This window comes from Balaenoptera musculus, chromosome 7 (genome assembly GCF_009873245.2).
Source record: "Balaenoptera musculus isolate JJ_BM4_2016_0621 chromosome 7, mBalMus1.pri.v3, whole genome shotgun sequence".
Lineage (NCBI taxonomy): Eukaryota > Metazoa > Chordata > Mammalia > Artiodactyla > Balaenopteridae > Balaenoptera > Balaenoptera musculus.
The window spans coordinates 42,538,585-42,551,509 of NC_045791.1; the positions used below are offsets into that span (position 1 = coordinate 42,538,585).

Below are 12,925 nucleotides of genomic sequence, written 5' to 3' on the forward strand. Positions count from 1 at the left end.
ACAGTAACTGAAGGAGGTGAAAGTTAGGATATTTTATATCTCCTTGGGAGAACTAGCATCCATTTAGATGGAAGATAAGCTGAATTTGTGTGTGTGTGTGTGTGTGTGTGTGTGTGTGTGGGTTTAGAAAAGGAGAAGAAAATAAAGAGGAGTTTAAAGCTACATTACAACCCTTGAAGAAATGTGAGGTAAGCCTTAGCAACATTTGAGTAATTCAAATGGTTACTATTAGATAAGGCTCTTTTTGGTAACACGTTTGGAGTGCAAAGTGACCAATGCGAATAAAGAAAAGGGTTAGCCTAGCAACTCTCTATTTCCTTAAGAATGGGAAATCTGAGTCATCACAAACAATGATATGTAATACGGTACAAGGTGTATTAATAGAATAGCAGTATTACTACATGTGATGTTAGATTTATTTACATGAGCCAGTGATTGTGTAAATCATAACATACCTGGTCTCAGTTTAAGAGCCAAGTTTTGAGGGGCAATCTGAACGATGCTGGAACTATTTTTCTGTCTGCCTACGCTGAGAGGCTTATTTATAAGTATTTCTACTTGGGAGACAGGGTTTTCGATGAAGGTTAGTTGACATCCTTTAGCTAAAAGATTTGCTGGAGTATCACACCTTTCTCCAACTCCAGATAGATGGGTAAAATTCTAAAAAAGAAAAAAAAAAAACAATAAAGAGAAAAAGACGACAATGAAGACAAAAAAAAAGACATTTCTTATGATTACTTTTTGCTTGCTTTCTAGTTAGGCATCTTGTCATAGTATATCATATCCCCACATGCCTGACATTGATTGTAGGTCTACAGTTATAGCAGAATAACCAGAGAATTCTGCTAGTAAAATTCTGAGTAAAATTGGAGTTTCCTTTAATTATATTCAAGTGAATTCACTTAACAGGTTTTTTTTTTTTCTTTTTTCCTTTTCTTTTCTTTTCTTTCTTTCTTTCTTTTTTTTAAAATGCTCACTCCTTTACAACGTCTCCTGTGCTGTGACCAGATCCTTGAAATAGCTGGGTCATAAGAGTTGATATCATCATGTGAATTATCTGTTCAGGATAACCTGTAGGTTTGTGGACTCCTAGGACTGTCCAGACTCTCAGTGTGTCTATTACCAAATCCAGTGACAAAGAGCTTTTTCTGTGGCTTCCTAAAGGGCAAAGATTGTGACATCTCCCTATCTACTCTCTGTCCCAGTTTAATTTATGGATATATTTACCCTTCTATTACAGTATTACTTCACTAAAGTTGACCTCTTGGGGACTTTAAACTCAGGGTCTTAAAGTGTTCCAGTTTAAGGTCTTTTAGAAATTTCTCCAACATTTGGATGTGGGGAAGGGAAGTGAAAGAGAAATTGTGTAAAAGACTGCTTTTCTGTGTAGGACTCGGGAGTTTCCCAGCTCCCCTCTGATCCACCTGGGTATCTGGAGGTGGTGAGGTGAAGTGTTTTCAGGCAGAAATGCGGCCATCCAACCCTGGAACACCCAGAACAGAGAGACGCAGTTGAGAGATAAACACCTGTCTCACCTAATAGCCACGGCTGCTCTAGAGCGGGTGAGGCTCTGGGCAAGGTTGAACTTGAGGCCCGTTGATTCTCATACTTGGAGAGAAGCAAACCAAGCTCATATTGTTTTTCCTCATTCAGAATTCTAAACCACTCTTGCTGTTTCACCAACTAAGAAAGTTATATTTCTTCTGAAATTGATTTTTTGAGAATATAATGTGTTATCTATCGGCAAGACCTGTGTATATTTGAGGCCTTAGAGAGGGGTAGCAAATTCTGTAACTTCCCATGATGTATCCAAAGCAAACCATGTCTTGACAAGACCTCAGAATCCTTCTTAACACAGTGTCACTGCTACCACCTGTGATCACTCTGTCTGCCAAAAGGTCAGAGGCAGTGTTAACCCTGGAACCTATTTTCTATCTGCTCTAAGCAGAAGCCAGCCTAATTTACTTTTTGCTCCAACCGTCTCTACTGATATCACTACTTCCACTATTAGTTATATCAGTGAGTGACCTCTCAGAATAATCTGGCCTTCAAATTTGATGACAATTTGACTACGGAGTATTGTCCACAAGCAAAGCTATCCATAGGAACTTAAAACCCTCTCTTCAATAAGTGCTAATGAAGCACGTAAGTGAAAATTCTAGAGATGGGCATTTTGTTAGACTGATTTGTTGTTTTATGTCTCTATCACGAAACTAACATTGACTTCTTCAGAGAGTCAATGTCAAAAAATGTGGGGTTTTCCCTCTTTGTATATTCCCAAACCTTCTTTTGATACGTGAGCTCCAAATGGCATAACTGTCTGCCCTTCTGCTTGAGCCCCCTCGGCAGAGGCAATAGAGGGGGAGTGAGCTGTGTCTGTGCTCCGGTCTGCGAGCCCCTCCATGGACACATGTAACCGAAATGTGGGTTTTAACAGTGACAGCCTGGACCTGAGTTAGGCGACCAGGTTTGTTCCCCTTGAACATGCTACTCAATTCTTGCTGAACTTGGCATTCGTACGGTTGGATTTGTGTTTAGATTCTCTTTATGAGATTCAGCAGAGAACTCCTTTATTCCAGAAAGAGCTAAGGCAGCTCCTTCTTACCAGGAATCATTTACAGATTGCCCAGTCGTGTCGCAGGAGACACTGATTCTGGATGGCTTGTTATGCATTCCCCAATCCCCTTCTGCTACCTTCACATAGTTTTCAGTTTGATCAGATAAGGAAGGTCTGTTTCGGGTTTTGTCATCAGTGTGGTACAGAGTCACCAAGCTCATGTAGTTTTTAAAAGAACTGAATAATGTCTGAACAGTAAAGTTTACCCCCAGCCTAGAACACTTCCCTCAGATCCAAGTAATGATTCAGAAAGGATTCTGGTCCACAGATGGAATACAGCTATGATACTGAAATCAAATGTATGTTTGAAAATCATCAACTTCATGATCTCTGGTTACCCAGAGCCTCAGCAGTTTACGTGTAAGCAGTTAGAAATGGCTTTAAAATCAGAGGAGGCATCAGGTTAAATAAAGAATCTTGAGTTACGTATATCTCAGAATAATTTGACATTCACTCCGTCCTCAAATTGCTTTTGAATGTAATCACACGAAGGACACTTGGAATCACAAATGCTTACATTTTCCTTTCCTGATCTGTTTTACTTCTATAACTGCAGAGAAAGCAGGAAGCTATCAGAACACTCAAGGATGGAATTACTGTAAATGTAAGTGCACTTTTTACAAACAGGCTGAGGTCATTTGTTTTACCTCCTGAGAACACCAGGCACACTGAGGTCCAACGAGTAAGCAGTCCCCACAGGTCTCTGCATTCCCCACGGCACAGCCACCTGTTTTTAAACCCAGCAAGACACAAGGGATTCAGCACACTCTCCGCCACTCCATTCATGAGATCTACGGCTCTTAAAGTACTTGAACAAAACAATATCAAAGTTCATTTTTTAGTCGTCAAAGATCAGTCCTCAAAATGTGAGCAATCCATAGTAAAGTTCATATTTTACATCTGTCACATTGAAAATAAGCATGTCTTAGTAGCCAAAAATAATCATTCTCTTTTTTCTTAAAATATGAAAATATCTCAATGTTCACAAATACAGGATCATCATATTTATGGTCCTCATTCAGTATCATCCCCCTTTAACTTTTTAAAAATTATTCGCACCCATTAAAGAATGCTTCTCTCTTAAATGTACTGTATTTTTATTTAAAAACTAAGTCCCTTTTCTCTCTCAAGGTTATCACTCTCAAGTGAAAGGCCCTGTTGTACAATAAGGTAGCTAGAAAAGTTACCAAAATGGTTGTCACAAGAGTATTAAGAAGTCCTCTTGTGCAGTAGTGCTGTTTAATTCTCTCATTAAGGTGCCCATGCAACCTTTGTATTTATTTATCTTAAGCCCGGAGCATTCGCTGTGGGAACAGCCTTGCGTCTGCCTGTAATTTGTTAAAGTGTTCGTTCAATGGCAAAAGAGCAATTGAACAGATCAAATAAAAAATGACTTCTGATCTAGTTTCTGAATCACACAACAGGTTTGTCAAGCACACTACGAAAGCAATATATTGGAGAACTAAAGTCTTACCTTGTACGTGATCATTCCTTCCTAGAAATAGAAAGAACAGGCAAAGCAGTTCAATCCCCATCCGTTTCAGTTCTCGCTGTGCAGACAGATTAAAAAATGAATTACCTTCAACATTACAAGACTAAAGCTGAACATCGTTAAAAGTCTTTCTTTCTTGAGTGTAAAATTGTAAATACTACTTACACTGCTTTGAAAAGAAACTTGAGATGTAAATAAAAAAGTTTTCATTAAGACTGAAATGAAAACAGAAGCTACCTGGACAGGTAAAGAAGAAAAGCTGTGCTTAAGAGCAAATTCAGCATGATTTACTTCCTTGTTCTCCTTATAAGGAAGGCAGGTGTACAATCACCAAGAAGGTGGGGGAAATTCATTCAGTAGAAATTTTTGTGTAAATTCTATTGGTCTCTCTGCATCCTAGAGAAAGTTGACACCTTTAGTAAAATATTGATCGATGAAATGTCAAAAGAGCAATTGAAATACGATCTAAAGTTGTTTCTAAAATAATTATAATTTAATGTAAACAATAAAGATGATAAATAAAACACAAATATGTAAGTTATGTATAAGGAGGGTTTAAAAAATGAGCTAAAGGAAAATACCTGAGATTTTTATGTTCCATTGTTAAATCCTTTCAGAGAATTGAGATGAACTCTGAAAAATAAAAATCATTATTTTATAATTTAGAAGGCAGTCTAGGGAAAGCAAAATACTGTGTTCCCTTGTTTTTTAAGTTGGATGAAAGATATTTTTCCATAAGTACAAAATTCCTATTTAAATGCATTATTAGAAAAAATATAATGTTTCAAAATTAGTCTCAAACAATAACAATGGAAACAGAAACAATGGTGCCCAAGATTCTGAATCCCTCTCCTCCGCATAGCGACCAAGTTCTCTTTCTCATGTACGGTCCCTGCTCCCAGCTCACTACTTGGCACATAGAAGATATTTATTTGTTGAGCAGAAAAGTGACACATTTAAAATATAACAATCTATGGCTAATTTCAGGAGTTTGATTATGAATTTTTCCTAATATATTCCAGACAGTGTTTGGGGTTTGCAGATACTGCAAACAAATATTTATTTTGTTACTCTCCAAACTGCTTGACCTTAGACAGGCTTCTTTGTGGCTTGCTTATGTCCTGGGAGATTATCTTTTAAAAGTATATTTCTAGGCAAGCACGTGAAACTTGTGAAGAGATAAAACTAATTATAGTCTGCTCAGGTTCTTCTCAGAAAGCTATGTTCAATTTCAATCAGTTGATTTACCTTGAAGAAGAAAGATTAAGGCACAGATATCTGTGTCCCTCATATTACCTCTGGTTAATACTGGTATCCTGTATTAGCCGTCATTCATTTATTCATTCATTCATCCATTATTCAATAAATATGTATTGAGCATCTACTTTGTGCTAAGTATTGTTCTAGAAGCAGAGGATATGTCAGTGAACAAAGCCAAGCTCTTGGCCTGTGAAGCATATATTCTAGGCTGGGGAACAGACAGATTCTTAAAATCAGGCTGTCCTAAGGGCTATGAAAAATGATAAATCTGGGCTCAAGAGGAAAGAGGGGTAGGAAGGGTGTGTTATTTCACTAGCTTACGTACAGACTTCCACCCCACCCCTAAAATCCTAGCTGTGCTGCTTTATTTACTATCTGTCCTCCATCACAGCCCCTGTGACGCTCACTCCCTCCCCTACCTCCAAGGCTGAGCACACACCATCTGTGCTGTCTGGAGGCGTGTGTTTCCTCCTCATTCTTCTCACTTGGATGACTCAGCTCGCTGTCCAAGTCTCAGCACAGACATCAATGCCCCTAGGGAGACCTTTTTGGTCTCGCCAGGCCTCCCTTCCTGTGGACTTTCCCCAGGATGGCCCTTTCCAATCTGCTTGTAATTGCCAAAATCCTTGCCTCTCTCCCCCAGTAGACTGTGAAGTTCTTTAAGGCATTGATTTAGTCAACAAGTATTTATTGAATTCTTTACTATGTCTCAGGCAGGGACTGTGTCTCAGTTATCTTTATATTCCCAGCAAGTAGCATTAATGCCAGACTTTGCAAGTAGTCAATTAATATTCATCAGGTAAATGGATAAATTTTATGTCTTGGCTGTCTAGTATTTTACCTGTGCCAAAGCAGCTACTCCACCAATACTGAGTAAACAGATGTGTAAATGAATAAATGGTTTTAGAAGACACGCAGTGCAGTTAGGAGAGAGGGAAGACGGCCCCTGCTTGGGTTGTGAGGAAGCTGAGTCAAGACTTAAAATGCAGGGTGGAGGACAGGGGCAGAATTTAAGAGAACATATAAAGTAGAACAACGCTACAAGAAAACCTCCATCCACTCTGTTTTTATCTTGGCACCACTGTGGAGAATCTGTACCAGGCTATTCGGCACAGGGGAAGTATTCTTGCTTCCTGAAGACGTGGTGCCTGGTGCCCTCTCCTGGAAAGTACCCGTCCACGCCCCTGGGGGTGCAGGGAGCCCTACTTGTTCCATAAACTGGCCAACGCTGCATAAACGCTCCCGAATGAAAACTCTGTCCCCTTAGCCAAGCCAACCAGATTAATTACCTCTGTTTCTGTATACATACGGAATTTAAACTGGAAAATACAGACTAAAACTGGGGTTCAATAATGGGAGCTGAAGCTGGCATAGAGAGGACCTCAGGTGGAAGGAAAAATGATGCCTCTGGAGTGAGTCCAAATTAGGAAGAGTCGGCAGCTACGGGGAGACAGAAGCCCGAGGCGGAGGAGAACTATAATGAGTAGACAAGGGGGTGGGTTGAGAGTATCACTAGTCAAAGCAGCCGAGAAGGGCCCCTGAGCCACATGAATGGAAAACACTAGAGTTAGACCCACAGACTTACTTTGTCGAGGGGAAGGAACACGGCCCAGGCCGACAGCTGCCATGATCCCAAATGCCCTTCCAGATTGGATCTTTCTGAGGCCCGGCCCTTCCTGGGTTTCCCCAGGATCTTGTCTCTTGGAACAATGTGTATTCTTAGAAAAAATTCCCATTGCTTATGGGTGGTTAAGGGTGTCTCTGTATTTCTTAAAATCGAGAGATCCTAAGTCACACCATTTAGATGTTCAGACAGGTTGCTTGGGCCCATAGGATAGAATCCTACCATCCCAAATGCTCAGAGCCCCAGCTGGGGACTCTGACGCCATCTGGGGGCCTGACGCTCTGCAAGACGTCTGAGCTGAGGTGTGGGTGGAAGAGCAGAGCACCACACAGCCCAGGGAAGCAACATCGCCTGCACTCCACTGGCTCCACTCAGCTGGCTTTTGCTTCTGAGATTGTCTTCAGTGGAACCCTGACCTCAGGAAGCTGTGTGAACCCATCTGACTCACTGTATTTGCTTGGGTCTCTCCCAGACCCAGCCCATCATTCACATCAGAGAATAACTATCTAGGGTCAGCTGGGCCAGCCAGGGCACCTGAAAACACTCCCGGGAGAGTAAACACTGAGTAAACCTGGCTGGGAGCCAATTTGAACCATAGGGAACTTAGTAATGACTGCCGGCTCTTGGGATGGCCTTGCTATGTTACCGGCTTTCTTTCAAGTACCAGTGACAAGTCTCGCTCCAGTTGTCTTTCTATGAAGCATTTCATGGTGAGTAGCTGAAAGGAAACGTAGAAATGAATGCTATCCCTTTGTGTCTGGCACTGCTGTAACTGTGTGTGTGATACACTGCATGGCGGGCTGCTCACAGGATGCTATGGCTGACCTCAGATGTGTGTAACGTGGGGACACAGAATCTGGAAGTGGACACCTTCATTTCACATTTCAAGATCTTCAGAAAAATTCTTTTAAAGAAGGATGTGTAACAGTTTCCTATCAACTTAGTGTGTAATGCCCACAACATGCTAAGTGCTAGAGAAATTTTTTGTGGCCTGGGACTTACATTCTAGTCTGGAGTTTACTTTTCTTAATTCGATAAAATATACCTAACATAAAATTTATCATTATACCTGTTTTCAAGTGTATAGTTCATTGGCATCAAGTACATTTACATTGTTGTGCAACCTTCAGTGTCCACCTCCAAAAATTTTTCATCATTCCAAACCAAAGCTCTGTATCCATTAAGCAATAACTTCCCATTTCCCCCACCCCCTATCCCCCCGGAAACTACCATTCATTCTACTTTCTGTCTCTATGAATTTGAGTGTTCTAGGTACCTCATATAAGTGGAATCATACAATGAAGCCTTTTTTGTCTGTCTTATTTCCCTTAGCATAATGTTTTCAAGGTTTATCTACATTGTAGCCTGTAGCAGAATTCCATTCCTTTTTAAGGCTGAACAATATTCCATTGTGTGGATATACCACATTTTATTTATCATTCATCTGTCGCTGGACATTTGGGGTGTTTTCACCTTTTGACTATTGTGAATAATGCTGCTATGAATATTGGTGTACCAGTGTCTGAGTCTAGTCCTACTGTATGCCCTTGGGGATAGCACGTATCTCTTGGCACTTTAGTTTCTAGTCTGTGAAATAGTGATAATATCCACTTTTCAGGATTATGGTGAAGATCTAATTATACCATTCTGGGATGAATCCAGATTGGGTAGGGCCTGAAGATTGTATAATTTGGGGGACCCTGTTTAAGAAAAGGAATGCAAATGGGAAATAAATTGGATATAAAAGTGTATATTTATTTAAAGTGAGAAAGGGAGGGGGAAAAAAAAACCCCAAAACCATGACAACAAATTACTGAAGCCTTAGAGATTCTGGGCCCTTTCTTCTTGATATCACATTAGACAATTAACCAGAAATGCTTACCCAGAAATGCTTCCTGGTGGTAATCTGGCTTCCCATCCCCACCTGGAGCCACCTGCAGCTCCCAGGCACCTGGGCAAGCTAGGGGCTGAGACTGAGGCTCCTTCTGTTTATGGTAAATCCCCATCTGAATTCACTCAGGATTTGTGTTTATTGTAGATAGCTTTATTGGGCACTTCCTTTGTGTCAGGCATTGTTCAATATTTTACTAGTATCGACCTATTTCATTCTCACAATACCCCTCAGAAGTAGGAACAGTTTGACCTCCATTTACCAGATGAGGAAACTGAGGCAGGAGAAGCTATGGAACTTGCCCACTGTTGCAACGCTGCTCAGGCAGCAGAGCCCTGGAGACGGATTTCTCCCCCAGTCCAAGCTCCGCATCACCGTGCAAACTGCCTCCTGGTAGATAAGAGATGTTCGGAGAATCCTAAGGCAGCTGTCAGCAAGAAATGAAACTCCCCAAGGAACCTTTAGATAAGTCTGTCTCTCCACCTCTAGACCCCTCGTTCCAGCTCTAGCTCTGTATCCAGCTGTCTCCTTTTTGGTTTGTTTGTTGTTCATCCTGTGGATTATTCACCACCAAAAATGAGACAGAAATGTGGTCCTGGATTGCACAACATTTTTCGTATTCCTCCTTTGATTTACATCCCATAAAATCACTTAAAAGCAAAGGAAACAAAACCTGTTGCCCTTCAGGGGAAGGTGACAGTGCTGGGCCTGGCACGGTGTCCAGGAGAGGGCGGTGGCCGGCATTTCTTGTGGGCTGGCGATGACTCAGGATTGATTAACTCCTGGGCCTCCGGTGGCAGGCACCCTGCACCTCACTCTGGAGCGCAGGAGTCAGTCACCTACTAGGAAAAGGAGGACGGTTCTCCCTCGGCAAGTCTGATGCCAATCTTGTACGTCAGACCTGCTTGGGAAAAGCACTCAAGGAAATTGTTAGGGAACTTATTTTGAAATCCTAAAAGAACTGAGCTCCTTCTGTCTTTGAGCTATGGAATAAATCCACAGATGAGACTGTCCATAAAATATCAGAGAATATGAGTTTAATCTGCTTCGACTCTCAGAACGACTCTCTCTTCGTTGCCCCTGTTTCCCCATCTATGAAGCAAATGGTATGTCATGGCAGCAAGTCCATGTGAACAGACGGAAACGATTGCAGAGTAATTCACTCGTTCACAGCTTGCAAAACTGCTGAGCACTCTTTTCTCTTTTCTTTTCAAAAGATAACTCTAGCAGTCTAACCCAACGTTAGGATTCCTTCGTTTTAAGCAAATTTTTTCTTTTTTTTCTGATGAGCACCATCTCTTACGTCTGGGGTTGCCATGGGGTGGACATTATTAGCAAAAATAAGCTCTGATTCATTCATTCATTCATTCACTCACTCACTTATTTAGGAAGTATCTACTGAGATCCTACTATGTGCCAGGCACTGTTCTGGGAACGCAGTGTTGATTAAAACTAACAAGGTGTCTGCCTCGTGGAGCTTGTGTTCTTGTAGGAGAGACAGACAATAAACTCCCAAACAAATAAAGTTGTCAGATGGTGATCCGTGCTGAACAAAACAAAGAATGGTAAGAGGTCAGAGAGTGAGCAGGGTGTGGTGGCCAGGGAAGCCTCTGATAAGGTGACATTAGTACAAGGCCCCCCCTGGCAGGAGTGTCTGGGGACAAGCAAGGCAAGGTGGCTGGTGAGACTGGAGTGGAGTGAGGGGTGACCACGAGGAGGTAACAGGGGACCAGCCAGAGAGGCACAGGGACGGTGAAGCGCTGTCAGGAGAGCCCCGTGGGCCACGGTCAGGACTCTGGATTTGTATTCTGAGTGCGAAGGGAAATTTTTATGGGGTTTCAGTGGGTCATGACACAGCTTATGTTTTGAAAAGATCACTCTGAGCAGGCTATAGAAGCAGCAAGGATGAAGCAGGGAGACCTATCAGAGGCCATTTCAGCCTTCGAGGCCACAGATGAAGGCTTGGACGAGGAAGGCTGTGAGAAGGGATTGGTTTCTGGATATACTTCCAGGGTAGACAGGATTTACAAATGGATTGCTTGTAGGGAAGGAGAGAAATCGGGGGCTCAAGGATGACTCCAAGAGTTATGGAGGCTCCCACGTGGTAACCCCACCATCACCAACAGGTTTCTCCAGATGTGTCAGAGAGACGTGGTCTAGTGCGTGCCCATCAGAAGAGTCACAGTGAGCTCTAGTCGACTCTCACAACCCATGAAGTCATAATCGTGCAAAAGGTGTTCTGTGGCAGAACAGCAAAGGCCAGAACTATGCAGGAAGTGCTCTAGGGTGAGACCTTCTGCACCCTTGTGTTGTCAGCATTCCTTCGGTCCCATGAAAGTGTGATTGGCTGGCATCTTCTATTCTGGAATTCATCATGACTTGGTTTGCGGGAGCAAAAGAAAACCTGCCATACCCCCCGTGGTCTGCAACCCTCTCTGGCTGCACAGGTAGACTATCGGGGTCAGCTTCAGTGGCAAAAGAGTCCGTCCTGACAGTTTCAAAACAACATATTCGTCATTAGGCCACTGTAGGAAGGCAGGTGAGATGGACATATTTTACATTAAAAAAAAAAAATCTTGCAAAGTAGGATTTCAGACTTCTTTTCACCTTAAAGATGCAGTTTATGAAGCCGCAACACTAAGGAAGCTTGTTATTCTTTAAAAAGCTGGGGGAGGGCTTCCCTGGTGGCGCAGTGGTTGAGAATCTGTCTGCCAATGCAGGAGACACGGGTTCGGGCCCTGGTCTGGGAAGATCCCACATGCCACGGAGCAACTAAGCCCGTGAGCCACTATTACTGATAAATAAATTAAAAAAAAAAAAAAAAAAAAAAAAAAAAGCTGGGGGAAATGGTGACCAATGATTACATTTGAGGAATATCCTTGAGGAGGTCCATGGATGATTTATTTCAGCTGCCATTGTAGGGACCTCTCTGATTGCGGCTGATGCCCACTCCCTAAATCCTATCAGCACGTTTACACAAAATCGGATAGGGAAAAGGACTGAGTGTGACGCAAACACCCTCATCGTTAAAAAGACTAAACAGTAAATTATTCTAAAAAGCTATTCAAAATTAACCGGATTAGAAGAGGTGAAAGAAGAAAAACATTTAAAAGCAAACTCTGCTGGCATCTAATTCAAAGGTAAGTTGGATTTTTATGCAACAGAAGCAATGAATCTATATACTGCTGGGTGTAATTACTTTCAGACAGAAAGTGGTTCCAATGAGCTGTCAGATGTGAGAGGCTAGTTTGAGGGATTATGACAGCCGCCCGCCTGTCCTGTGACCTGTCGTCTCAGCACCACTCTGGGTGAAGCTGTGTTTGCAGATGGCCTTTCCAGATGTCACGTAGCTTACGGGAGAGTGACAGGGTTTCAACTCATGCCTGGTGCAGCGAACGGCTCAACCGTAGTTTCAACATTTATTAAGAATTTTCTTGGGACTTCCCTGGTGGTCCAGTGGTAAACAATCCGCCTTGCAATGCAGGGGATGTGAGTTCAATCCCTGGTTGGGGAACTAAGATCCCACATGCCGCGGGGCAACTAAGCTCACGCGCCACAACTACTGAGCTCGTGCCCCTCAACTAGAGAGCCCACGCGCCCTAGAGCCCATGCGCCACAACTAGAGAGAGAAAACCCACACACCACAACTAGAGAGAAGCCTGCACGCCACAACGAAGAGCTTGCGCCACAAAGAAAATATCTTGCATGCCGCAACTGACCCAACGCAGCCAAAAAACAAAAACAAAAAAGAATTTTCTTCATATCGAGTTCAAAGTTTTAAAGTTCTGACCCAAACACATAGAGTGAAAAATTTTTGACAGGAGAAAACTGCTGTTAGTCGCATATATTTTGGGAGGTTTGGGGGGCAAATATTCCTTACACATGGATGAAGTTATGATATCTTGGACACCAATAGAGTCGTGTCCAATAGCATGGAAAATGCAGCTGTGAACCCTGGTCTCAGTCCAGACCTTGGTGGATTACTGGCCATTTGCTGCATGGTATAATCTATTGAAATGGTGTGGAGCCTAAACTTCAGGC

At 42.4% G+C, this 12,925-nt stretch overlaps 1 protein-coding gene across 3 annotated transcripts in view; it reads right to left on the minus strand.

The window, feature by feature from the left end:
- Nucleotides 1-12,925, minus strand: part of ITGB6 (integrin subunit beta 6) — a 125,155-nt gene that overhangs the window by 67,362 nt on the left and 44,868 nt on the right. Inside the window, exons 2-5 of one of the 3 annotated variants that reach the window (XM_036857552.1) lie at nt 4,691-4,742; nt 4,092-4,167; nt 3,265-3,344; nt 456-660 (exon numbers count right to left, since the gene is read on the minus strand). In XM_036857552.1, coding sequence (XP_036713447.1) covers nt 456-660; nt 3,265-3,344; nt 4,092-4,152 — 346 coding nt within the window. In that variant the 5' untranslated portion in view covers nt 4,153-4,167; nt 4,691-4,742. Of the gene's footprint in view, nt 1-455; nt 661-3,264; nt 3,345-4,091; nt 4,168-4,274; nt 4,399-4,690; nt 4,743-12,925 lie in introns of those variants that run through there. The other 2 variants (XM_036857551.1, XM_036857553.1) reach the window with 2 other exon arrangements.